The sequence below is a fragment of the Trichomycterus rosablanca genome, chromosome 27, assembly GCF_030014385.1.
Source record: "Trichomycterus rosablanca isolate fTriRos1 chromosome 27, fTriRos1.hap1, whole genome shotgun sequence".
NCBI classification, from domain to species: domain Eukaryota; kingdom Metazoa; phylum Chordata; class Actinopteri; order Siluriformes; family Trichomycteridae; genus Trichomycterus; species Trichomycterus rosablanca.
In genome coordinates, this window is record NC_086014.1 from 4,714,722 (window position 1) to 4,741,712 (window position 26,991).

Consider the following 26,991-nt stretch of genomic DNA (forward strand, 5'->3'; position numbering starts at 1 on the left):
TTGGCTGTTGTTCACAGGGTGGGATAACTGATGGCGCCTGCGCAGAGTTGGGGAATAACGCTGATCAGGGTGTGGCTCTCAGTGCACAAGGCTGTTACGCATATGAACCCGCCCCATGCTGGAGGGGACGTGTGTCAGTTGCAAACCTCCTTAGTCAGCAGTGGAGGGTTGTTTCGGTAGAGGTGAAGCGTAACGCAATCAGGGGAACTGGATACGACTAGATTAGGGGAGAAAATTGGGGTAAAAAATCATGGTTGTTGTGACTAATCAAACCCCGCTCTGTACCACGCAACCTCCGAGCCTCTAGTCTCGCTCGACTTGATCCTCCACCCAGGACTCGAGGAAGACAAGCATCAAGGCTGTTCTCTGTTCTAGCGCCGAAGTGGTGGAATGAACTTCCTCTGTCTGTCCGAACATCTGAGTCTCTTGCTGTCTTTAAAAAACGATTAAAAACCCACCTTTTTACTAATCACTTAGGCTGACTTGTACTTATTTACTAACATTTTGTTCCATTCTTTTCCATTTCCAAAAAAAAAAAAAAAGGCTTTAGCTTCTAACAGGTTTTAGCAGATTTATGTTCTTCGACTGTTGTTTACCTAAACTTGAGAAATGAAATGTTCACTATAGAAGCACTTCTGTAAGTCGCTCTGGATAAGAGCGTCTGCTAAATGCTGAAAATGTAAATGTAAATGACTAGTGCACTTGCTTTTGGTGTATGAATGTAAGTATTTTTCTGATTTCATCTGCAGCGTGTTTATTTTTCTCAAGCACGAAGGTCAACGTTGTTTATTAATTGACTGCTGATCTCTGCTTGTTAAAGAAATATTAGTATGCATCTCTAATGACCTTGTGTGTGTGTGTGTGTGTGTGTGTTACAGGCACTAACGAGTGCGGCCGCGGTAACGGAGGCTGTGAGCAGCTCTGCTTTTACCTGGGGAGTAACAGGAAGTCGTGTTCCTGCTCTCATGGCTATTTAGCGACAGATGGAGTATCATGTCAGGCATATGAAGCGTACCTGCTGTATTCAGAGAGAACATCGCTGAGGTCCACACACATCTCGCAGCGCTGGAGTCCAAAGTCTGTGAACCCTGTTCCATCCTACCAGAACCCAAACTATTTTAAAGACATCGTTGCATTAACCTTCGATTATCGGCAGGCAAGAAAGCGCATCTTTTTCAGTGACGTCCATTATGGCAACATACAAGTGATTAATGATGACTGGACGGAGCGACGCATCATCGCTGAGAGTAAGTTTGCTTTTATTATTATTAATGTATATGTTTCTACACTCACTGTCCATTTTATCAGCTCCATATACCATATAGAAGCACTTTGTAGTTCTACAATTACTGACTGTAGTCCATCTGTTTCTCTGCATGCGTTGTTACTCCCCTATGCTGTTCTTCAATGGTCAGGACTCTCACATGACCACTACAGAGCAGGTATTATTTAGGTGGTGGATCATTCTCAGGACTGCAGTGACACTGACATGGTGGTGGTGTGTTAGTGTGTGTTGTGCTGGTACGAGTGGATCAGACACAGCAGCGCTGCTGGAGTTTTTAAGCAGGAGCAGTAAAGTACGCTAGCGCACCAGAGTTGGGTTTCTAGATACATTGTATCGAAACTCAGCTCTACCTTTCCGACCGGGTTGGGCGGCAGTATGAACAACGTTTGGCTGTTGTTCAGGGGCTTAGGGGTAGAAGTCGGAGCGTAGGTCCTCATAACTGGTACGACTGCGGCCCCTGCTGGTTGACTGACGGCGCCTGCACAGGGCTGAGGGATAACATTGAGGGGGGTGTGACCCTCCGTGCGCAGTGTCTCTCGGTGTATGAACTCGGCTCGTGCAGGTGAAAAATGCAGGCTGTACTGATTGCGTGCCGGAGGGGGCGCAAGTCAGTTGAGTGGCGTCCTCAGTCAGCGGCAAAAAAGGGTCTAATCAGTATAGAGGACACAATCAGGGTAATTGGACACGATTAGAATAGGGATAAAAAATTGGAGAGGAATAGATAATAAAAAAAATAAAAAAAAACACCTCACTGTCACTGCTGGACTGAGAATAGTCCACCAACCAAAAATATCCATTCAACAGCGCCCCGTGGGCAGCGTCTTGTGACCACTGATGAAGGTCTAGAAGATGACCGACTCAAACAGCAGCAATAGATGTGTGATCGTCTCTGACTTTACATCTATAAGGTGGACCAACTAGGTAGGAGTGTCTAATAGAGTGGACAGGGAGTGGACACGGTATTTAAACACTCCAGCAGCGCTGCTGTGTCTGATCCACTCATACCAGCACAACACACACTAACACACCACCACCATCAGTGTCACTGCAATGCTGAGAATGATCCACCACTCAAATAATGTAGTGGTCCTGTGGGGGTCCTGACCATTGAACAACAGCATGAAAGGGGGGTCTGCCCTCATTGTTTTCAACCAAAATATAAAAGTGCGGAAACCCCTCGTATTTACTACATAAGTAAATATGTCTTTTATATTCAAAAATAAGTGACATGGCAGATTTGGACTGGACTAAATCAGCAAAAAAATACATTACCGATTCTCATAATGTAAATATTTCAGTCCATTAGCATTTCCCTGCCTTCGTTATAACCAATCATACAAGCAAATCAACATGTCATTAATGAATACGACTCAATATTATCTTTATTCATTATTAATCGATCTGTAATACAGCCTCATTTACATTAGAAAAGATAATATAGATCAGCCTGGTCGGGTGACGGCACTGTGTGAAGGATTTTGAATTACAGCAGCGTCAGATGATCAGCTAATTCGTGTGCGGATGTCTGTGTGTGATGTATCGCGCCATAAAAGCTGTCAGGATAACAGCTCATCTCCGTTAATCAATAGCTAATTAACACACCACACCAGATGCGGTGCAGGGATTGATGGGCTCAGATTACTGCTGTCAAAGACCTACAGTTGGCCCTTTACCTTACAGTAGGTTTACGTTACAGCCTCTGGGACTCAAGTGCTGACTCTGGCTCTGTCCAATCATCGGTCACTAAATCACAAGTTTGATTAAATACCCATACAAATACCCAAATAGACAGGTGATTTATTAAGAATGCTCATACCAGTGAACACAAGTACATCATGCTTAATTAACACATCAACAAGGTGCAGAATAAGGTCTCTGTTCTTTTCCTGTCACATGTTTATTTTCAGCTCGTGGCTTTAACAGATGCAAGTTCTGCCGCAGTACATTTCAGAACTAATAAAGAATTCATGCATCGCTGTAACAAAGTAATTCCACTTAATTCGGTTGCCTCTGTTGGCACAAATGAATCTATGAAAAGTAAATTTATGTTCAATCATTAAACAAAAAACAATATTCGCCAAAGTAAACTTCAGCAAACCTCAAACTTATGATAAAACCCATATAAATACACCTGAATTAACCAGTCTGGCTAATTAAATGCAGCCTAGAGAGAGCTCAGTTCTGATCATTCACAGCACTGCAGTGATACTAACATGGTGGTGGTGTGTTAGTGTGTGTTGTGCTGGTATGAGTGGATCAGACACAGCGGCACTGCTGGAGTTTTTAAACACCTCACCGTCACTGCTGGACTGAGAATTATCCACCAACCAAAAATATCCAGCCGACAGCGCCCCGTGGGCAGCGTCCTGTGACCACTGATGAAGGTCTAGAAGATGACCGACTCAAACAGCAGCAATAGATGAGCGATCGTCTCTGACTTTACATCTACAAGGTGGACCAACTAGGTAGGAGTGTCTAATAGAGTGGACAGTGAGTGGACACTGTATTTAAAAACTCCAGCAGCGCTGCTGTGTCTGATCCACTCATACCAGCACAACACACACTAACACACCACCACCATGTCAGTGTCAGTGCAGTGCTGAGAATGATCCACCACCTAAATAATAGCTGCTCTATAGTGGTCCTGTGGTGGTCCTGACCATTGAAGAACAGGGTGAAAGAGGGCTAACAAAGTATGTAGATGAACTACAGTCAGTAATTGTAGAACTACAAAGTGCTTCTATATGGTAAGTGGAGCAGATTAAATGGACAGTGAGTATAGAAACAAGAAGGTGGTTTTAATGTTATGGTTGCTCGGTGTGTGGCGCCTGGGTTTGTGGTAAAGAGTTCCAAGGCCATAATACTGAAAGATCTGCCCCCTGCCGAGACCAGTCTGAAATTAGGGATGGCAAGAAGACCAGCCTCAGAGGACCTGAGTGTACTGGCAGGGCAGTATAAGTGTACACGTTCTGCTAAATAAGGGGGTGCAAAGACTTGATCTCCTCTTCTAGCATATTAGAATAAATAAATATTTAAATTGCTCAGGAATACAGGCATGTATCATACAGTCAAGTCAAAGTTAAAAACATTGGCATGCACTGCTAAGTATGTCCACTCTTCACTGATGCGTAACTGCAGTACTTTACAATTCTGAGTACGACTGCATTGTTTGCCAGTTTGATATTTTAAAAAGTTAACTAAAGCAAAAGTCGCCTCTTTTTGGTTCGTCACAGCCCAAATCTAGCCACAAACTTGTAAAAACCAAGCAAGCAGGCGCTAACCGTGAGGTCAGGAACACCCACAAGCAATCAGCGATTCGTGTGACGTGAGGTGGAAAAATTGCTGCTGGTGTAAACACAGGGTAAGACGGAACGTGAGGGAAAGAGAGGGAGACAATATTGTCACTGTATTGTACCTTTACTAGAGTAAATCAATCTGGGTTAGTGAAACAGACAGGGGATGAATGACAGACTAAATTGATGTGACAGCTTATTTTTTTACACACACACACACACCCAACACACACACACACACACACATGGAAACATGGCCTTACTTATGCCTTTGCTTCTAGTATACTAGATATCCAGTACACACATACACATGATTTGCTGAATGATGCATTAATGTGCAAACATTAGGGAAGTTAGTTCCTCCTTCAGGGGCATTTGTTAGCCCGATGCCATGAAATTGGAAAGCTCAGAAGGTAGAAAAATAAAAAAACACAATTGGAACATGCTTAGCAATGATAAAAGACCTCTGTAAGGGATCCAGAACAACACAGCATAGTTGACAAAACAGCTTACTGCTACTTTAATGTTTGTTTATTTATTTATTAGCGTCATGTTTTACACACTTCAGTTAAAATTTGTATCTCCAGTTCATCTCACTTGCACATCTTTGGACTGTGGGAGGAAACCCCAAAAGCAAAATTATGGACGGCTTGACTAATATCTTATTAAATTTTAATACTGTGTTTTGTTTAGATGTGGGCTCAGTGGAGGGTTTGGCGTATCATCGAGGATGGAACACGTTATATTGGACCAGCTCCTCTACGTCTACAATCACACGGCACACGGTCGACCAGACCCAATCCAGACCCTTTAGCCTGGACACAGTGGTCCAAATGGACAGAGACGACCACCCTCATGTTCTCGCATTGGACGAGTGTCAAAAGTGAGTTCACACTTAATGCAGTTCAGTCACAAATTCGACTCCTTACATCTTGAACTAATCACAATTTTCCATCTCCGTCTACCTCTCTCAGACTCGCGGTCCTGCACCTACTGCGAATTACTGTTGGCTGGAACTGTCAGTGAGATACGTCTCCTTCGAGAGGTCAATTAGAAATGAAGCAGTGCAGTAATTAGATGCCATAAAGCACACAGAGCATTAATTTCACTCTGCTTAGTAAAGATTCGGAATGTAAAATGCCGTGACCAGTGAAGTTGATGAGCCAGAGTAGAAGAAATATTCAATCAGAGCGATTTTTTTCCCCCACTACATTTCTGTCTTTTTAAATCACACACATACACACACAAGGTTAATTAGAGGGCTTTGTGAAATGTAATTTTGGATTCTGCCATTGTTCATTTAATTCCAATTCCTGATATTGCTAGGCTGTTTCTAGGCAGTTGCTAAGGTTGTGCTAGGGAGTTAATATGGAGTTTCAGGTGGAATTGTAATCACTAGCATGCTTTAGGTGGTTGTTTTGTAGGTAATTGCTTGGGTTTTGCAAGGTGTTTGATAGGGTATCCCAATTGATGGTTGCTAGACTTGACAGGGCTCAATAATAATAATAGTAATGAGGAGGATGAGGTTACTATAGTATATGAGGTGAGTGTTTTGTGGTTGGACCTGCTAGGTGGTTCCTAGGGCGTTTAAGCTGGAAATAAATAGAGTCAAGCGAGGGCTGCCCAGGTGGCGCAGAGAGGGTTGGAATAATCTGCTAACACGCCAGTGTCGAGATTCTGAGTTTCTGGGTTAAAATCTCGGCTCTGCTACCAGTCGGCTCGGCGCAATCTAGAAGGCTTAATTGGCTAATGCCGGCAGCAGACAAGATTGGTCTCCAGTCTGCTGGGTGGGAAAGACCGGACTAAGGGGTAGGGTAATCAACGCTGTTGAGGACCTTGGTTGCCCAGGACGCCTATCCACTGAAGTATATGGGAGAATAAGAAGGGATTGGTGGACTGTGCACACGTCGGAGGGAGTGTGCGTCAGGCAAATATATACACACTCCTTAGAAGCCATCGGGGTCCCCAGCAGTGGATTGGCTACATTCAATTGGGAGGAAAAGGGGGAAAATGCATATAAAAAATAAATATATCAAAAAATTATAATAATAAAGTCGAGCACAGTGTCTTTATATTTAAAGTGGATATATTAACTGGAAATATTAAATAACACAGGCTCATATTTTAGGAAATGAGCATACTAACACCTCTGTTGAATGCGTTAGTGTGCATGTGTGAGGATCTGTGGGTGAGGGAGGTTATTTGTCTCATTTTAGCAATGAGATAATATAAATGAATATAGAAATATTAACATCTTGGTCTGTTTCTTGTCTCTTTCTTTTCTAGTCTGATGTTTTGGACTAACTGGAATGAGAAGAGGCCAAGCATCATGAGATCATCACTGTCGGGGAGAAACATTCACATTATCATTAGTGAGCGAGTTCTTACTCCTAATGGACTGACTATTGACCATAGAGCTGAGAAACTCTACTTTTCTGATGGCACTCTGGGTTCAGTGGAGCGATGCGAATACGATGGCTCAGGCAGAGAAGTAAGTATCAGGCAGCTTACACGTCATGATAATAAAGTTAACATTTATTCAGTTATTTTAAGATTTGTACGTGCTACAGGCGATCACTCTTCCCTTCTGTTTTATTTGTTAGACCAAGCAGCCTGTAATGCTGTACATTTGGTGGGACTAGACTAAGCGATTGCTAACTGAACTGCCGTAGGATTGCTAGGACCGCCTCATAGTGTAAATTTTGCGCCTGTTCTTTGTCTGTGAACGGTCATTAACTCACACTCTGTGGACTAAAGTATTGGGACAATCCTGTAATTTTTTGAACCCATGTGTTTCAGCCACAACCACACTAACTCACTCACTCACTTTCTTAACCGCTTATCCAATCAGGTTTACAGTGGCGGGGATGTAGGGGGTTCTGCTGGAGCCTATCCCAGCTTTTCAATGGGCGCAAGGCACACAGTAACACCCCAGAGACCCCAGTCCATCGCAGGGCAAACACACATACACACACACACACACACACATTCACCTATAGGGCAATTCAGTGTCTCCAAGTAACCTGACTGCATGTTTTTGGACTGTGGGAGGAAACCATGCAAACTCCGTACAGAAAGGACCCGGACCGCCCCCCGCCTGGGGATCGAACCCAGGACCTCCTTACTGTGATGCGACAGTGCTACCCACACGGGTGTAATAAATCAATTATATACAAGAGGCACTTACTTTTACAACACTGTATGCTCTTGGATGAATAAGTAAACATACCAAAGTGCAAAAATGTCATCAAATATAGCAACAAGTAAATAAATAACAGACTTCCTTTGCGAAATTGAATAAGAAGGGATTGGTGGACTGCACACACGTCGGAGGGAGTGTGTGTCAGTCAAATATACACCCTCCTTGGACGCCCTTGAGGTCCCCAGCAGCGGATTGGCTACGCTAAATTGGGAGGTAAAGGGGGTAAAATGCAAAAAAAAACACCACATTTTTCCACATTTGTCTTAATCTGAAACCTTGACCAAAGAAGATCAAAGAGTTATGATTGTCGTAGACTTTCCTACACAGTCACCTGACCTAAACCCCCTCGAACCCCTCATTTATGGGGGCGATTAAAGACAAAGAAAGCAAAGCATGCTCTTCAGAATATCGTGAAATGATGCTGGGATAACATGGATCGTCGAGCTCCACTTACCACATAGGAGCACTTTGTAGTACTACAATTACTGACTGTAGTCCATCTCTTTCTCTACATACTTTTTAGCCTGCTTTCACCCTGTTCCTCAATGGTCAGGACCCCCACAGGACCACTACAGAGCAGGTATTATTTAGGTGATGGATCATTCTCAGCACTGCAGTGACACTGACATGGTGGTGGTGTGTTAGTGTTAGTTAGTGTTGTGCTGGTATGAGTGGATCAGACACAGCAGCGCTGCTGGAGTTTTTAAACACCGTGTCCACTCACTGTCCACTCCTACCTAGTTGGGTTACCTTGTAGATGTAAAGTCAGAGACGATCGCTCATCTATTGCTGCTGTTTTAGTTGGTCATCTTTGAGATCTTCATCAGTGGTCACAGGACGCTGCAGTGTCACTGCAGTGCTGAGAATCATCCACCACATACACCATGTAGAGATATAGATGGACTGCAGTCAGTAATTGTAGAACTACAAAGTGCTTCTCTATGGTAGGTGGAGCTGATAAAATGGACAGTGAGTGTAGAAACAAGGAGGTGGTTTTAATGTTATGGCTGATCGGTGTACATATATTTAGACTTGCTTGGGCCCCATAAGCATTAGATCTTAGTGTCTTATCTTTTTTTTCTTCTGATATATGTCTTACTTAGGTGATTTTGAAGTCCAAGCCCGGGTCGTTTTTTGGCCTGGTGGTGTATAAAGATTTCCTGTTTTGGTCAGACTGGAATCGCCGGGCCGTGATGCGTGCCGGTAAATTAGCTGGAGCTGAAATTGCTGTCATCAGAGAACACATTTCCCACCAGCCAATGGGCATCATCGCTGTGGCCAATGAGACTTATCAATGTAAGTGGCACACAACTGTGTTGTGTGTGTGTGTGTGTGTGTGTGTGTGTCCTGTGTAGTGTGCATTGAGGAATGTTCTCTCCCTGCATCTGTCTGTTTGTGTGTTTATGGATGAATGCACAGATGGAAACAATTACTCTCTATGCAAGCAGGTGAATAAACTCACTCGGTGCGGTGTGTGTGTGTGTGTGTGTGTGTGTGCGCGCGTGCAGCTTTGACACTGCTATGCGTGCCAAGTACAGTTCAAACACAAACAGGCACAAGAGGCCTGTGACTGCCACTGCTGGGATGCCCTTGAAGAAATGTGTGTGTCTATGTACATCTGTGTGTGTGTGTGTGTGTGTGTGTGTGTGTGTGATATGCATCGCTTATGGTAAAAATCCATGATTTATGGCTGTACCAGGACTTTTTACCCCCTTTTCCCATAATTTAGTGTAGCCAATCTGCTGCTGGGTACCCCGATGGTGTCCAAGGAGGGTGTACAGTCGCCCGACACACACTCCCTCCGATGTGTGCACAGTCCACCAATCCTTTCTTATCGTCCAATACTTTGGTGGCGAGCCACGCCCTGGTCTCTGTGCTCCTCCACTTACCCCTTAGTCCGGTCTTTCCCATCCAGCAGACTGAAAGCCAATTTTGTCTGCTGCAGGTATTAGCCAATTGTGCCTGCTAGACGACCGGCGTCCAGACGACCGGTTGCAGAGCCAAGATTCAAACCAAGAAGCTCAGAATCTCGGTGCTGGTGTGCTAGCGGATTATTTTGCTGCCACCTGGCCACCCAGGACTTTAATTTTATATTGTAATACTACAACCTTTTATGTATTTTTGAAAGGAGCCTGGGGTTGATTTCAATACATTTTTTGAAAATCCTGAACTGCTCCCTACCTCATTTTTCATCTCTGATAGATAACGACACTGCACAGGGTTCATTTTTGATTAACAACCATTCTGACTTTGTCTTCAGGTGCATTGAGTAGGTACACTGGTGCTGATGGGAACCCATCTGTTGCTTTGCACGATGTATCGTCTGCATGTACAACATTTATCTGTAAATAGGGATTACCAAAGTACCACAACATCTTCTTTGATCGGGGACCAGTTCTCAGTACATTGATGACACTGTATGGGTGCTGGTATGGGCGTGTCCTGTGTAGAAGCTTTGCTACAACTGTTGCCTTCTAATGTTAAGAATGGTCCACGAAACTAAAATTTTTAGTTAATTAATTTTTGATGGGGTAGAGGAGGTTGTCAAATTGTGCAAAGCATATAAGATACAGTCAGTAGCTGTATATTTACATGTTGTGCCTGTATGGTAGATGTACCTTGTACAGTGGTTTATTGAACAGCATCTTAAACACATGCATTTCTGCACACTCATTCTTGCATTTAGATTTTTTTTTAATTTGCATGAATTGAAATTTAAATATGCACAACTTCTGTTTCAAGGTGAGCTGTCCCCCTGCAGTGTGAATAACGGAGGCTGCCATGACCTCTGCCTTTTGTCTCCAAATGGCTCAGTGAGCTGCGGATGTCGAGGGGAGCGAATCTTACTGCATGATAACAGATGTGTATGTAAGTCCTGTATCTCCCTCGTTCTATTTACAGCTTTGCTCTTGATTCTTAAATACTATCGGGTCCGTTCGAAAACCTAGTGAGCTGCCTTGCTGCCTGCTGCCTACCTAGGGAGAGTATTCTAATAACACATCCAACTCATGAGGCAGAATATTTGGACGCACTACTTAGACAGCAATTTTGCTTACTAAGCTAACACACATTAAAACCACCTCCTTGTTTCTACACTCACTGTCCATTTTATCAGCTCCACTGACCATATAGGAGCACTTTGTAGTTCTACAATTACTGACTGTAGTCCATCTGTTACTCTGCATGCTTTGTTAGCCTGCTTTCAACCTGTTCTTCAATAGTCAGGACCACTACAGAGCAGGTATTATTAGGTGGTGGATCGTTCTCAGCACTGCAGTGACACTGACATGGTGGTGGTGTGTTAGTTAGTGTTGTGCTGGTATGAGTGGGTCAGACACAGCAATGCCGCTGGAGTTTTTGAATACCGTGTCCACTCACTGTCAGTGTCACTGCAGTGCTGAGAATGATCTTCTACCCAAATAATACCTGCTCTGTGGTGGTCCTGTGGGGGTCCTGACTATTGAAGAACAGGTTGAAAGCAGGCTAAAAAGTGTGTAGAGAAACAGATGGACTACAGTCAGTAATTGTAGAACTACAAAGTGCTTCTATATGGTAAGTGGAGCTGATAAGATGGACAGTGAGTGTAGAAACAGGGAGGTGGTTTTAATGTTATGGCTGATCGGTGTATATACATATATAGGTCAGTACAGGTCTGTGACTGGACAAGACAACCGCTAATTCCTCCAACATACTCACCAATATGACTGCCCCTAAATCACCAGAAAGCAGTGAGTCTAATAATAAAACTGGGGTCAAACTTAATCTAAATTGGACATACAACCCCCATCCCCTTCTTTTTCTAACCAGACATAGCCAATCATGCCTGTATGCAACCACTTGGGCAGTAGCATAACTGGGGATTTGATCCCTGGACCCCATGAATGGTGGGCTAGCATAATTTACTGCATCACCCAAGCACCCGTTTACATTTGTTATTTTTTAAACCATCACAAAGCATTTGAAGCCGAATTTAACTACAAATGTACAGTGTTCACAACTACAACCTTGACATTTTACTTTAATGTATTTCTTAAGCTGATGTTATTTTGAATTTTGTTAGCATTTAAGTGGTTTGTTTGTTTGTTTGTTTGTTTTAAGTGTCCAATTATATGTAAAATGGTTCGCCATCGAGGTATAAAGGATGTTTTTCTCAGTTTGAGGTATCGTGTCACACTGAGAAACTCACTTACTGGAACTAATTTCATCTTTCTCAGGTTGAGGCTGCTGTGGTGCAACACTAAAAGCTCAGTGGTTTTTCAGCTTGATAAAGAACATGCTGTTGGCAGGCTATTAATATAAATGCTGTGAATGCGCATGTGGGCATACAGTAGTGTGGAGTGTAAGGAAGTACAGAAAGCAAGTAGTTCACAGTGTAATCTGGGAATGTACCAGGGTAAATGTCAGATTTTTCAGAGGAGATGTTTAATGTTGTCATGTATAATAACAGGGCTCGACTCTGGGAGGATTTTATTTGAAATTGCATGAAGTCTTCTGTGTCATGTCACCATGTAGCACTAAACAGAGCGAATCGAAGCACCTGAAGGGAAAAAAGTAAGAAAAATGTACTTTGTATGGGGATGTAAGCTAATAAAAGATAATAAAAAGGTTAACAGGACATTTGGAAACCAGTGAAAGTGAACTGGACAGTACAAGCTCAGCAGGTAAAGTACTCGGCTATTAGTGAGAAGAGTATATACGTAAATAATTACAAATCTTACAGTTGCTCATTGTGAAACAATCTTGACTAACTTCTGACTTCTTGTTTTGAGTTTTTAAATAAAAAATAAAAAATATATATATATATATATGAGTTTGCATGTTCAAGAGTTTGCATGTACACTACACTATCAGATGGCGCTCAATCCGGACTATAAGCTCTCTGTCTCTCTCAGACACGACCGATTACTACTCCCCCCCCGCCCCCCTCACAGTTTCCAACCAAAATATAAAAGTGCAGAAACTTTTTGAAGATCCCTCGTGTATTATATATTAGTCACTCATTCTATTATTTTTCTTTTTCCCTTCCAGCACTGAACTCTTCCTGTAACAAACACTCTGAGTTTGAATGCAGTAATGGAGAATGTATTGACTACCAGCTCACCTGTGATGGCATCAGTCACTGCAAAGACAAATCTGATGAAAACGGGCAGTACTGCGGTAAGATTCACACACTGATAATCAATGTGTGTACACCGATCAGCCATAATATTAAAACCACCTCCTTGTTACTACACTCACTGTCCATTTTATCAGCTCCACTTACCATATAGAAGCACTAAATCACTGTAGTCCATCTGTTTCTCTGCATGCTTTGTTAGCCCTCTTTCATGCTGTTCTTCAATGGTCAGGACTTTCCCAGGACCACTACAGAGCAGATATTATTTAGGTGGTTTATTTCTTAGCACTGCAGTGACACTGACATGGTGGTGGTGTGTTAGTGTGTGTTGTGCTGGTATGAGTGGATCAGACACAGCAGCGCTGCTGGAGTTTTTAAACACCTAACAATAGTACAACAAACCAAAAATATCCAGCCAACAGCACCCCATGGGCAGCGTCATGTGACCACTGATGAAGGTCTAGAAGATGACCGACTCAAACAGCAGCAATAGATGAGCGATCGTCTCTGACTTCACATCTACAAGGTGGACCAACTAGGTACATTACATATAATGACCTGGGGATGGAAATGGCAAATATTCAGCGGAATGGCCCTTAAATGCCCCGTTTTGATAAGCCTGTTCCCACTGTAGTCTTAAAGTCCTGTTCTTTTGCTACTGTTGTCACCCAACCGCCTCTGGGTTTGACCTGCTGTGCATTCTAAGCCGCTTTTCTGCTCCACACGGTTATAAAAAGTGGGAATTTTAGTTACTGAAGCATTTCTCAAACAAGTCTGGATGTTTCCCTCTTTTCAGACCAGCCTGTAACTCTAGAGACTGATGTGCATAAAAACAAGGAGGTCGGCAACTTCTGACATGCTCAGACTAGTGTTCAGTATTAACAACCATTCTACAGTCAAGGTCACTCAGATTATATTTTCCATGCATAAACCTAAACCTGAGCTCTTGACTTGTTTCTGAATGATTTTATACACTGCAGCACTGTACTGCCGGTAAGTGACTTTCCATATGCATAATTACTCAAATAAGCAGGTGTACACATGTTTCCTATTAATTGGTTTTGAAACGGCGTGTTATTTAAGTCAGCATAATAAATAGGAACATCAATTTTGCAGCGTTACCTATGTGATATCTGGAGAGGGGAGGAAACGTCCGCGCTGATCCTCGGTCTCAGATCCAATTTCCTTTTGCACTTTCATTTATTTATAATGCATTCAGGGGAAGCAGCATTGACACCCATCTGCTTTTAGTCCAGTCCTTTCCTATTGTTACACTCGGCCCGCTGTTCATGCATTAGTAATTGTGTTTTGACATTTCTATAAAAAGTCAGAGCAGCTTAGAGTTATTTAAACCAAAAGCAATTCTGTCTGATAAGGTTTTATATAGTCCATGTTGAATAGGATGTAATTAAGCAGCCTTAAAAAAAAATAGAGGTTTTAGTTTAGAGGTTATGGAACCATGATACACACACGAGCAACATTTAAATACAGTAAATTATGGGATGGGTTCTCTGTATAGTTAAATACTATTCTTAGCTTTTAAAAGTTATATTTCTTTTACCAGATCTGCATTAAATTTGACCCCATGTGATAAAATAAGAGTCCTGAAGATAGAGAACTAAGTATTATTTGTGGCCTATTTGTCTTTCTGCAAGGTTTTTTTTGACAAGTACACCGATGAGGCATAACATTATGACCACCTCCTTACTGTCCATTTTATCAGCTCCACTTACCTGACTGTAGTCCATCTATTTCTCTACATACTTTTTTTTGGCTTGCTTTCACCCTGTTCATCAAAGGTCAGGACCCCCACAGGACCACCACAGAGCAGGTATTATTTAGGTGGTGGATGGTGGTGGTGTGTTAGTGTGTGTTGTGCTGGTATGAGCGGATAAGACACAGCTCATCTATTGCTGCTGTTTGAGTCGGTCATCTTCTAGACCTTCATCAGTGGTCACAGGACGCTGCCCACTGGTCGCTGTTGGCTGGATATTTTTGGTCGGTGGACTATTCTCAGTCCAGCAGTGACAGAGAGGTGTTTAAAGAACTCCAGCAGCGCTGCTATGTCTGATCCATTCATACCAGCACAAAACACACTAACACACCACCACCATGTCAGTGTCACTGCAGTGCTGAGAATCATCCACCACCCAAATAATACCTGCTCTGTAGTGGTCCTGTGGGGGGTCTAACCATTGAAGAATTGCATATTACATGGGAAACGGCTCCGTGGCGTGATTTTCATGGCAGTGATTTAGGCAGGGCCTTAGTGATAAGCATCAATTTGTGGATCTTTAATGATATTTTGCACAATCGTGGGTAAAATACCTAAGTCAATGTTTATTATATACATTCAATCTCTTCTGCTTTCTCTCCCTCCGTCTCTCGTTCTCACTGCCTCTTCTTCTTTTATCTGCAGATCAGCGTAATTGTAAAGAACATTATAAACTCTGTTCTAACCACCGCTGTGTATCCAGTTCTCGTTTCTGTGATGGAGTGAATGACTGTGGTGACAACTCGGACGAGGCTAATTGTAACAGTAAGAACATCCATTCATTTATCCACTCTTTCGTTTATTTAGACACCCACCACACACACACACACACACAAACACTTCTCTACCCAACCACTACATACTTAAGTATTTTATAATAATACAGAGGACACATGTCATATAATGTATTAAAAGCATTACAGTAAGACTCTTGGCTTAGGTCACATGTCCTACATAAATGGCTTATAGTAACAATAAAAAGATACATCCATCCATCAAACCTGATTTGAAAGCATGTAATTCAGTTATGTATTTATCATACAGAAGGCATATGTCTTATAAAGCACATTTATTTTGTTTTCAGACCAGTGCTTTTCTTCAGAGCGGCGCTGTGCAGATGGTTCATGTGTATTACAGACAGCCTGGTGTGATCAGATCATCGACTGCGCTGATGCCTCCGATGAAAAGAACTGCAGTAAGATTAAGCTATACGAGCTAGCTCACTTGTATTGCATACTAGGTTCAAATGTCTTGTATTTTTGCCTAGTCGGGCACTCGGTAAAACACGCTACCACACCAGAGCTGACATCTCAAACTCGTCGGTTGGTGTATTTTGTGTGTGGTGTTTCTTTTTGTTTAACAGTGTGTACTATCCCCCACTGATCTTTGTCCTAGGTGGTGTGGACTGTGTTGATTATCATCGGTTGGGCGTGCATGTGCATAGTAGTGGGTTCCTAAGGTGTAACTCTACATCACTGTGTGTTCTCCCTGATTGGGTGTGTGATGGAGCCAATGACTGTGGCGATTACTCAGATGAAACACACTGCCAAGGTGCATATATATATATAGAGAGAGATATATAGATATATAAAGAAATCCTTTTCTTCTTGAATTGTTTGGTGACTCCATATCCTATCTATGTTTTTAATATTTATTTTCCATAAGAAATGTATAATAATGTGGTTAAAATACATGTTTTAGCCACGTCCCCAGGTTTTCACCCTTTTAAGTCCTGTTACCCTCACATATTCATCCTTTAACAGAAATGTACATGATCTGTATCTACTGAAGTACATTCCTGTTACCTACATTTTTTCTTAGTTATTAGTTTATTTTGTTAATTTTTAATACTAATATTTACTAATTATATGTTAAAAACTCAGTCCTGTTACTTTCAGTCCTGTTACTCATATACAACCATCTTCCACTTCTTCCATCTTCAGTCTTACTACAGTAAATAGCACATATTCAGTAGAATGGCCCGTTTACTTATGATGACCTTTAACTTTTGACCACTGTCCGCCACTGTAGGTCGTACCTGTGGGGAAGGCTTGTTCTTATGCCCAAGTGGAAGCTGTATCTCCTCCTCATGGCTGTGTGATGGACAAAACGACTGTGAGAATGGAGAAGATGAGCTACATTGTGGTGAGCACTCATTCTCTCTCAAATATCCACTAAATCCACTTTAAAATTAATTATTTATCATCTTCCTATCTTGTTATGTCTGGTAGTGATTTCCAAATTGTCTTGTTTGAGTCTATCTAAGAATGTAGACAGCCTATTTCTCATGACATAAAATGCCGTCTGTGTAGAGAGCTCACTAGGTTTTCGGACAGACCCTATGCATTTATGAACTTAAGTGGTCTTGTGTTTACATTTTAAATAAAGATATGTACTGGTAGTACATTTTCCTTACTGTATTTGTATATATTGTCAGTGTCCCTCTTTGTCTTTCTGTATTACAGATACGAATCACACTTGCTCCGATAAGGCGTTTCGGTGCAGGAATGGAAACTGTATCCCGCAGAGATTTGTGTGTGATCGTGACGATGACTGCGGTGATGAATCTGATGAATCGCTTGATTGCGGTCAGTGTTTCCTTTTCAGCTCGTCCATTCGCTTGGCTTTGTCATTTCCTTTTGATTATAATATATTCTTCTTTATTTAATGTACATTGCTTTATTGGCATGACTGGTTATACATTGGTTCAGGATGTCAAACAGAGTGCACTTGTAATTGGGTTGGAAGCGCCTTGCTAGAGAACATAGGGTAACATGGGGCAGTAATCAAAAGGTCACTGTTTGCCACCGTTTGGGTTCTGAGCAAGGCCCTTTACATTTTACATTACATTTTCAGCATTTAGCAGACGCTTTTATCCAAAGCGACTTACACAATGAGCAATTGAGGGTTAAGGGCCTTGCTCTTGGTGGTGGCGGGGCTTGAACCGGCAACCTTCTGTTTACTAGTCCAGTACCTTAACCACTGAGCTATCACTGGCCCCAATATCTTAGACTGTATAGTGTCACAGCATTGTAAGTCACTTTGGATAAAAGCGTCCACTAAATGCCGAAAATGTCAATGTAATAAATTGAACACACAGTACATCAGCCACCTACAATGGAGAAAGTGGATAGAAAAGGGTTAGCGCAGAAATGAGGATTTAATGTCACGATATGACAGGCGATTCTGGCTGCCCACGACAAAGCCAGCTCTTAGAAACCTGCCAGTTCCAGCAATGTGCGAGTGGGTCCCGTACAACAGCGGTCCCCAACCTTTTTTGCACCACGGGCTGGTTTCATATAAGATATAATTTCATGGACCGACGGGGGATGGAGGATTAAAAGTAGAATAACGATAGAATGGAAAATCAGTGTGAATCCTGAGCTGCAACGAGACGCTGCTCCCACCTAGTGGTGATTGCGGACAATAACATCCGAACAGTATTGGAAATGTAATTGCTCCTGTAGCGATCTCTAATTATTTATTCTTTCTGTGCGGCCGGGTAATAAATGACCCACGGACTGGCACTGCTCCACACCCGGTGGTTGGGGACCACTGCCGTACAACACCGACTCACGCTCTCCTTTGTATAACGGTGGTTCACAGGCGAATCTGACTCAGGAAACAGAAATGCCACGCCACCTCTGGGGCAATCCGCTCTCCCGGGGTGTTTCCCTCGTGATGCCCTACAAGCGGTGAATTCCCAGAAGTAAACAGAATGCCGACCTGGTGTGTCAGCGAAAACTAAAGCGGATTAAGCTGTTTTCTCTCTGATCTCATGGTTCCCTCTTTCTCTTCTAGAATATCACATCTGTGAGAGGACGGAGTTTCAGTGCTCAGATGGGCGGTGTTTACCCAGCGTCCAGTGGGAGTGCGATGGTTATCCGGACTGTCGTGACCGATCGGACGAGGCACCTTTAAACCCGAAGTGTTCGGCTGCAGGTATGGCCGTCATGCTCCAGAGCATATCTGATTGACAGGTCACAGCACGCCAGGCTTTCTGGGAAATAAAGCAACATCTGTACCTCCGTAGATGCACCATCTGTTAGCCTGCATAGGGGAAATCAGTATGGAGGAAAAAAAACCTCTCAAATCATAACACAATAAATTGTTTATTTAAGAAACAGATGTGAAACATGGAGGCAACAGAAAATGTTTCTATACTATAATATGCACCGATCAGCCATAACATTAAAACCACCTCCTTGTTTCTACACTCACTGTCCATTTTATCAGCTCCACTTACCATATAGAAGCACTTTGTAGTTTTACAATTACTGACTGTAGTCCATCTGTTTCTCTGCATGCTTTGTTAGCCCCCTTTCATGCTGTTCTTTAATGGTCAGGACCACCACAGGACCACTACAGAGCAGGTATTATTTAGGTGGTGATCATTCTCAGTACTGTACTGACACTGACATGGTGGTGGTGTGTTAGTGTGTGTTGTGCTGGTATGAGACACAGCAGCGCTGCTGGAGTTTTTAAATACCATGTCCACTCACTGTCCACTCTATTAGACACGCCTACCTAGTTGGTCCACCTTGTAGATGTAAAGTCAGAGACGATCGCTCATCTATTGCTGCTGTTTGAGTCGGTCATCTTCTAGACCTTCATCAGTGGTCAGATAACGCTGCCCATGGGGCGCTGTTGGCAGGATATTTTTGGTTGGTGGACTGTTCTCAGTCCAGCAGTGACAGTGAGGTGTTTAAAAGACATCAGCGCTGCTGTGTCTAATCCACTCAAACCAGCACAACACACACTAACACACCACCACCATGTCAGTGTCACTGCAGTGCTGTGAATGATCCACCACCTAAATAATACCTGCTCTGTAGTGGTCCTGTGGCGGTCCTGACCATTAAAGAACAGGGTGGTGCATGGTTGTACTGAGTGGTAATTTAAGTTACCATAGCCTTTCTGTAAGCTCAAACCAGTCTGGCAATTTAATAAGGTGTTCCTGCTTGTAGAACTGCTGCTCCCTGGATGTTTTTAGCTTTCCACACTATTCTCTGCATTTATAGATACGTGTGTTTGTCTGATTTACTGTGTTTCAGAAAGTTTGTGCAACGGCTCATTTTTCATGTGCGCTAATGGCCGCTGCATATCGACGGCGACCGTGTGCAACCTTCATGATGACTGTGGTGACCAATCGGACGAAAGAAACTGCAACATTAATGAGTGTATGAACCGCAAACTCAGCAGCTGCTCACAGGACTGCCAGGACCTCCCTGTAGGATACAAGGTACCCGATTTATTTATGTGTATTTCCTCACCCACAGAGATATATATTAGTACAGAGTACTAATAGCAAGGACATGCTGGTCACCCACACACACACAAATGCATGGCAGGTTAGACAGGCCTGTTTGGCGTGTGTTACAGTAAACTGCTGCGGCGAAATGACAACTTCAGCCCACCAGAAACAAACTGCCTTCTTCTGTCAGCTCTAAATTCACATTTGCACAGCTCATGAAAACAGCTTTGACATTTTGGTGTATTAAGGAGCCGCTTTGATTTAAGGATTAATCCAACTTTAATCCATTAACATTCAGGAAGTTTAATTTCACATTTTTCTGGCCTCTTGAAGTTTCCTGCATTTTAAATGATGCCCAAAAGCAAAATGGCAATAAGCTACCGTCAAAAACGAGAGGTCTAAGATGTAGACAGGGAACTAAAGTCATTCCATCATTCAAACGCCAGCAGCTTTGCATAGCAGCGGCAAACAAGTAGTGAATGCTGCCATGACCTCACTAAAGGAAACCAAGCATCTTTACCTCAGGAATGAGTGCAGCTTAAAAAATCAGCTTGTAGAGAGCTGGCCAACGGAGCCAAAATGTAAAGGTCCTCTGAGACTGAGGCCGAGACTGCAGATTAATGGAACCAGTACTGTCACCTGCGCGTCCATGTCCCTTTCTGGCCCATAAGAGCATTGCAGGTGGGCATTATGCTGTAATTCACTTCCACTGCCAGTCGATATGGTAAATATGGCAAAATGGCAATAAGCTATCGTCAAAAGCGAGAGGTCTAAGATGTAGACCTTATAACTTACAGGGACAGGGAACGAACGAAGAAAACGGCATCAGCGTCTAGGGTTGACCTCGCATAGCAGCCACAAAACAGTAGTGAATGCCGCCATGACCTCACTAAAGAAAACCAAGCATCTCTACCTAATAATGAGCTTGCGGCACCCAGCACACCAGCACCGAGATTCTAAGCTCCCGGGTTGGGCTGGGTGTCCTCTAGCAGCCTGCAGGAGACAAAATTGGCTTCCAGTCTGCTGGGTGGGAAAGATCGGACTAAGGGGTGGGGTTATTAACGCTGTGTAAGGACCTACAGAAGGTGGAGGAGCGCAGAGATCAGGCGTGGCTCTCTCTAAGCAAAGCCGACGTCAAGCACAAATCCACCGAAGTGTGGGTGAATAAGAAGGGATGGTAGGACAGCGCACATGTCGGAGGGAGTGTGTGTCAGGCGAATATACACCCTCCTTGGACGTTATTGGGGGCCCCAGCAGCGGATTGGCTACACTAAATTGGGAGAAAAAGGGGGTAAAATGCAAAATGGAGCACTGGTCAATGAAGCCAAATCTAAAGGTCCAACTTAACACCTAATTAAGTGCCGAGACTGCATATTTAAGGAACCGGTTCCCTGCTGGCCCATATGGGCATGGCAGGTGGGCATCATGCTGTAATTCACTTCCCCCTCGGTGGGTCTGTCAGCAATGATAATGTGTATGACCGTATTTTCTCTTACAGTGTGTGTGCTGGCCAGGTTTTCGTCTGAAGCCGGACGGACGGACGTGTGTCGATATCGACGAGTGTGTGGAGACTTTCCCATGTAGCCAGCAGTGTGTGAACACACACGGATCGTACAAGTGCATATGCACGGACGGATATGAACATCTGGAGACGGACGCGCACAGCTGCAGAGCTGTCTCAGGTACGTACACACACACACGCACACACACGCTGCCCACAGTAAAAATTGGTTGCTAAATATATCAGCTTGTGTTATTGTTATACATACATATGCCTAGTAGGTATAAGAGCTGGCAAATATATATGAATGGAACCAATAACTGCAAAATATTGCTCTTGTTCCAGCTTTTTTGGAAATGTGTTGCAGACGTTAAATAGAATTAGTGTATATGCACAAAAATCAATGACCGTAATATGATTTTAAAATGTTTAGTATTATGTAAATCACATTTAATTGTATGTCTTTGTGTGTTGTATAAAAAGCAGAGGAGCCTTTTTTGATTCTAGCCGACCATCATGAAATCAGGAGGATTAGTCTAGATGGGTCGAACTACACACTCCTAAAACAGGTTTGTTTGTTTGTTAGGATTTTAACGTCATGTTTTACACTTTTGGTCACATTCATGACCGGAACAGTAGTTACTCATTACACAAGATTCATCGGTTTACAGTCATGGACAATTTAGTGACTCCCAGTTCACCTCACTTGCACGTCTTTGGACTGTGGGAGGAAACCGGAGCTCCCGGAGGAAACCCACGCAGACACGGGGAGAACATGCAAACTCCACACAGAAAGGACCCGGACCCAGGACCTTCTTGCTGTTAGGAGACAGTGCTACCCACTGAGCATTTATTGTAAAATGATTCTATTAGGGCGGCACAGTGGCTCGGTGGGTAGCACTATCGCATCACAGCAAGAAGGTTCCTTTCTGTGTGGAGTTTGCACGTTCTCCACGTGTCTGTGTGGGTTTCTTCCAGAAGTTTCCTCCAGCTGTCCATGACTGTGTTTGACATTAAAGACTTGAACTGATGAATCTTGTGTAACCATTAACTACCTGTCTTAAATATATAAATAAATCAATAAATCAAATGCTTCTATTAATATGTAGCAATATATATGTAGTGTTCTTACTGACCTCTCTCTCTCTCTGTTTCTTTCTCTGTCTCTCATTCTGTAGGGTCTCAGTAATGTCCTCTCCTTAGATTTTGACTACAGAAGGGATTTAATATTTTGGATTGACACCAGCAGGCCGAGCGGACGCAGAATAAACAGGATGCGTCTCAATGGCAGTGATCTCAAGGTATTATGTGTGTGTGTGGTTATGTTTGTGTATTATTAATACTCTATTCACTCTGACAATTCAGTTCCTTCATAAATACCAGATGCAGAGCTTTGATTTCACAGCTGGATACAAGCAAGAAAGGAACACTCACTCACTTTCCTAACCGCTTATCCAATTGGGCTATTTCAGCTTTTCAATGGGCGCAAGGCACACAGTAACAGCAGACACACATACGCACACCCAGTCACCTACTGGGCAATTCAGTGTCTCCAGTTAACCTGACTGCATGTTTTTGAACATTCAAACTCCACACAGAAAGGACCCATACCGCCCCACCTTGGGATTGAACCCAGGACCTTCTTGCTGTGAGGTGACAGTGCTACCCACCGAGCCACCGTGCCGCCCGAGAAAGAAACATTTAAATCAACATTTCCAGAATTTTAGACGCATCATTTGTAACCAAGAAAAGCAACAAATCCAAACGAGTGGCTCCAGTAAATTCCTTGTGCCAGTCCTGTGATGTGTTGTGCTTTGGTGCAGCGTTTAGCAGAATGCTTGCAATATGTCAAGTCAAGTCAAATTTATTTGTATAGTGCTTTTAACAGTAGACATTGTCTCAAAGCAGCTTTACAGAATCCAGGGCCGACAGACCAAAACCAAGGGAAAACTTGAGAGGAATTGGACTCAGCAGGGACCTCAATGCTTTTTGTGTGGCCTGGAGAATCATTGGAATGAATTATACTTATAAAAATCATACATGCATAAAATGAATCTAAATGAAAATATGCAATATGCAATAACAGAGGTAACCGAAAAGGGCGCAGTTACTTTTGATACCAGACGTATTGCTGCTGCTCTTTACAGATAAGAGTGCATGTATGTGTGTGTGTCCACCGCCGTATAGTTATCTACTTACAATATTGCTGTGCTCTACATAATTAAACCTGACATTTGATGTGCAGTTTGTTGGTTCAGGCTGACAGGAAATGTTCTGTATACTCTAACTAGTGAAAAAATTACTGATGTGTTACATCAGATATGATACACATATCAAATAGCCTGCAGGAAACCGTGGGTATAATGAACACACACCAGAGACGGAAAATGGTCAGCCCATTCTGGTAAAAGACTCATTCATTTTGAAATGTAAGACTTAATGTTGAGGTTAAGTCATGAAGTCACGTTTCACTACCAAGGACTCCGTTCTTATTCTTTACTTACACCGATGTTGGTCCCCCTTTTGCTGCCCCATACGCAACAAACTGTGATTCACTGTGTATTCTGACACCTTTCTATCAAAACCTCTTAACTTCCTCTTAACCTTCTTAACTTCTTCAGCAATTTGAGCTACAGTTGCTCGTCTGGTCATAGTTCCCAAGCCTGGATGGGTTGCGTGAGGAGGCACAGGAAGGGCATCCGGTGTAAAAACTGAGCCAAGCCTGGTATTCAGACCAGACCCGCTGTGGTGACCCCTAAATACTCATTTTAAGGCTTAAAAGACTACTGCAATTGCAACAGTGTATTTGAATTGGAACCTGTGTTGAACCACCTCGTTTCTACACTCACTGTCCATTTTACCACATAGAAGCACTTTGTAGTTCTACAATTACTGACTGTAGTCCATCTGTTTCTCTGCATGCTTTGTGCTTTGTTAGCCCCCTTTCATCCTGTTCTTCAATGGTCAGAATTCTCACAGGACCCCTACAGAGCAGGTATTATTTAGGTGGTGGATCATTCTCAGCACTGTAGTGACGTGCAGTGACATGGTGGTGGTGTGTTAGGGAGTGTTGTGCTGGTATGAGTGGGTCAGACAAAGCAGCTCTGCTGGAGTTTTTTAAACACAGTGTCCACTCACTGTCCACTCTATTAGACACTCCTACCTAGTCGGTCCACCTTGTAGATGTAAAGTCAGAGACGATCGCTCATCTATCGCTGCTGTTTGAGTCGGTCATCTTCTAAGCGCTGTTGGCTGGATATTTTTGGTTGGTGGACTATTCTCAGTCCAGCAGTCACAGTAAGGTGTTTAAAAACTCCAGCAGCGCTGCTGTGTCTGATCCACTCATACCAGCACAACACACACTAATGAAAGGGGGCTATCAAAGCATGCAGAGAAACAGATGAACTACAATCAGTAATTGTAGAACTGCAAAGTGCTTCTATATGGTAAGTGGAGCTGATAAAAATGGACAGTGAGTGTAGAAACAAGGAGGTGGTTTTAATGTTATGGCTGAAAGTTCAGCTTCATTATTAGAGATTCATTGCTGAGTGAAGTTTGTAACATAATGCTGTTGGCGTGAGTAGATATTTTACAAAATGTGATAATTAGCTGCACGGCGGCTTATTTAACATGATATGCTCATTTACGCTTGTCAGAACTTGTTTCTGGGTATTTTTCTTTTATGCTAAGTTGCATGCCCTCCAACTCTTTCTAATTTAAACTGTTAATGAATGTAGTGCCAGTGATCCTTCTGTTATTTCCTTTGCTTTAAATTGATAGTTTAGGAATGACACCATGTTTCAGCTCTTCTGAGAATTTGAGCGTTTTTAGGATTATTTTAAGGAAAAACAAGAAGTTTTGGGAATTTTTGGACACAAATAATATCCATTTACACCGACAAGGCATAACATTATGACCACTGACAGGTGAAGTGAATAACACTGATTATCTCTTCATCACACCACCTATTAGTAGGTGGGATATATTAGGCACAGAGTGAACATTTTATCCTCAAAGTTGATGTGTTAGAAGCAGGAGGGATTTGAGAGAATTTGACAAGGGTCAAATTGTGATGGCTAGACGACTGGGTCAGAGCATCTCCAAAACTGCAACTCTTGTGGGGTGTTCCCGGTCTGCAGTGGTCAGTATCTATCAAAAGTGGTCCAAGGAAGGAACAGTGGTAAACCGGCGACAGGGTCTTGGGCGGCCAAGACTCATTGATGTACGTGGGGAGCGAAGGCAGACGAGCTACTGTAGCTCAAATTGTTAACGCTGGTTCTGATAGAAAGGTGTCAGAATACACAGTGCATCGCAGTTTGTTGCGTATAGGCAGCAAAAGTGGGACCAACACAAGATTATGTTGGTCATAATGTTATGCCTAATTGGTATATTTTTTTCATTATTACTTTGTCCAAAACCAAACCAGGAATAGAAATGTGGGCAAGTCAGGTATACACAAACCACAGGAAGAAGGGAAGTCTAATACAGGACTCAGAAACACTCATACTTCTATACACTTACTCATACCGTATGTCTGTCTACAATTCTATATATCAACACTGCAGTGTCATTAAATAAAAGCACTCCTCTTTTATTGAGTTTTCCTGCTTTTGCAAATGTGTCAAACGGAATGCTTTTAGATCATCGGATAAAATGTTACATAAGAGAGGAAACAAAAAATATAGAAGAACTGGTTGTTCCACCTTTAACAGCAACATGTACAACCAAACTATTGGAAACTAAAGATCAGTCTTTAACACTGCTGTGGAGGAGCTCTGGTCTTTGAAAGCTACACTGATGGGATTTAAAGCATAAACTGCCTATTGAAGATCCTGCCACAGCATCTTAATGGAGTTTAGGTCAGGACTGGGTTACTTATAAACCTAGATTTTTAAAAAACATTCACAGGTAGTCTTTTCTTGCATAACCCATGTGCACTTAATTCAGTACTGCTGAAAGATATGTGTATATTTAGGAGCAGCATATGCAACCGTTTACAGTTTTCTAGTGTCCAACATGAAAACACCAAACCACATTCTGTGTGTAATGTAACTGCTTGGCCCTGTGATTAGTCCATCTGTTTCTCTGCATGCTTTGTTAGCCCCCTTTCATGCTGTTCTTCAATGGTCAGGACCCCCACAGGACCATTATTTGGTATTATTTGGGTGGTGGATCATTCTCAGCACTGCAGTGACACTGACATGGTGGTGGTGTGTTAGTGTGTGTTGTGCTGGTTTGAGTGGATGTGCTATATATTTTCTTTACAATGCTTATTTTTATTAGACTTTTAGAAAGCTGGTTGTTGGTAATGACATTAAAATGTCATTTTTTATCCTTGCATTTGTAAGGTGATCCATAGGACGTCTGTGCCAAACGCCCTGGCAGTTGATTGGATTGGGAAAAACCTGTACTGGTGTGATGCTGAAAGAAGAACTCTAGAAGTAGCAAAGTCAAACGGACTTTACCCAACCATCCTAATGAAGTCTGGTCTTCAAAACCCTTCATCTCTTGCTCTGGACCCTTTGACTGGGTATATAATGCTAAATCATCATAGTACCCTATTGTA

At 42.7% G+C, this 26,991-nt stretch overlaps 1 protein-coding gene across 1 annotated transcript in view; it reads left to right on the plus strand.

Moving 5' to 3' along the window:
- LOC134303844 (low-density lipoprotein receptor-related protein 1B-like) overlaps positions 1 to 26,991 on the plus strand; it is a 142,217-nt gene that overhangs the window by 89,377 nt on the left and 25,849 nt on the right. The window contains exons 39-55 of the mRNA XM_062989295.1: positions 879 to 1,247; positions 5,272 to 5,461; positions 6,865 to 7,069; positions 8,884 to 9,076; positions 10,523 to 10,648; positions 12,809 to 12,937; positions 15,316 to 15,435; positions 15,755 to 15,865; positions 16,066 to 16,221; positions 16,702 to 16,815; positions 17,136 to 17,258; positions 18,472 to 18,612; positions 19,725 to 19,912; positions 21,423 to 21,606; positions 21,909 to 21,994; positions 22,604 to 22,726; positions 26,774 to 26,955. Of these exons, the coding sequence (XP_062845365.1) occupies positions 879 to 1,247; positions 5,272 to 5,461; positions 6,865 to 7,069; positions 8,884 to 9,076; positions 10,523 to 10,648; positions 12,809 to 12,937; positions 15,316 to 15,435; positions 15,755 to 15,865; positions 16,066 to 16,221; positions 16,702 to 16,815; positions 17,136 to 17,258; positions 18,472 to 18,612; positions 19,725 to 19,912; positions 21,423 to 21,606; positions 21,909 to 21,994; positions 22,604 to 22,726; positions 26,774 to 26,955 (2,740 nt within the window). The remainder of the gene's footprint in view (positions 1 to 878; positions 1,248 to 5,271; positions 5,462 to 6,864; positions 7,070 to 8,883; positions 9,077 to 10,522; positions 10,649 to 12,808; positions 12,938 to 15,315; positions 15,436 to 15,754; positions 15,866 to 16,065; positions 16,222 to 16,701; positions 16,816 to 17,135; positions 17,259 to 18,471; positions 18,613 to 19,724; positions 19,913 to 21,422; positions 21,607 to 21,908; positions 21,995 to 22,603; positions 22,727 to 26,773; positions 26,956 to 26,991) is intronic.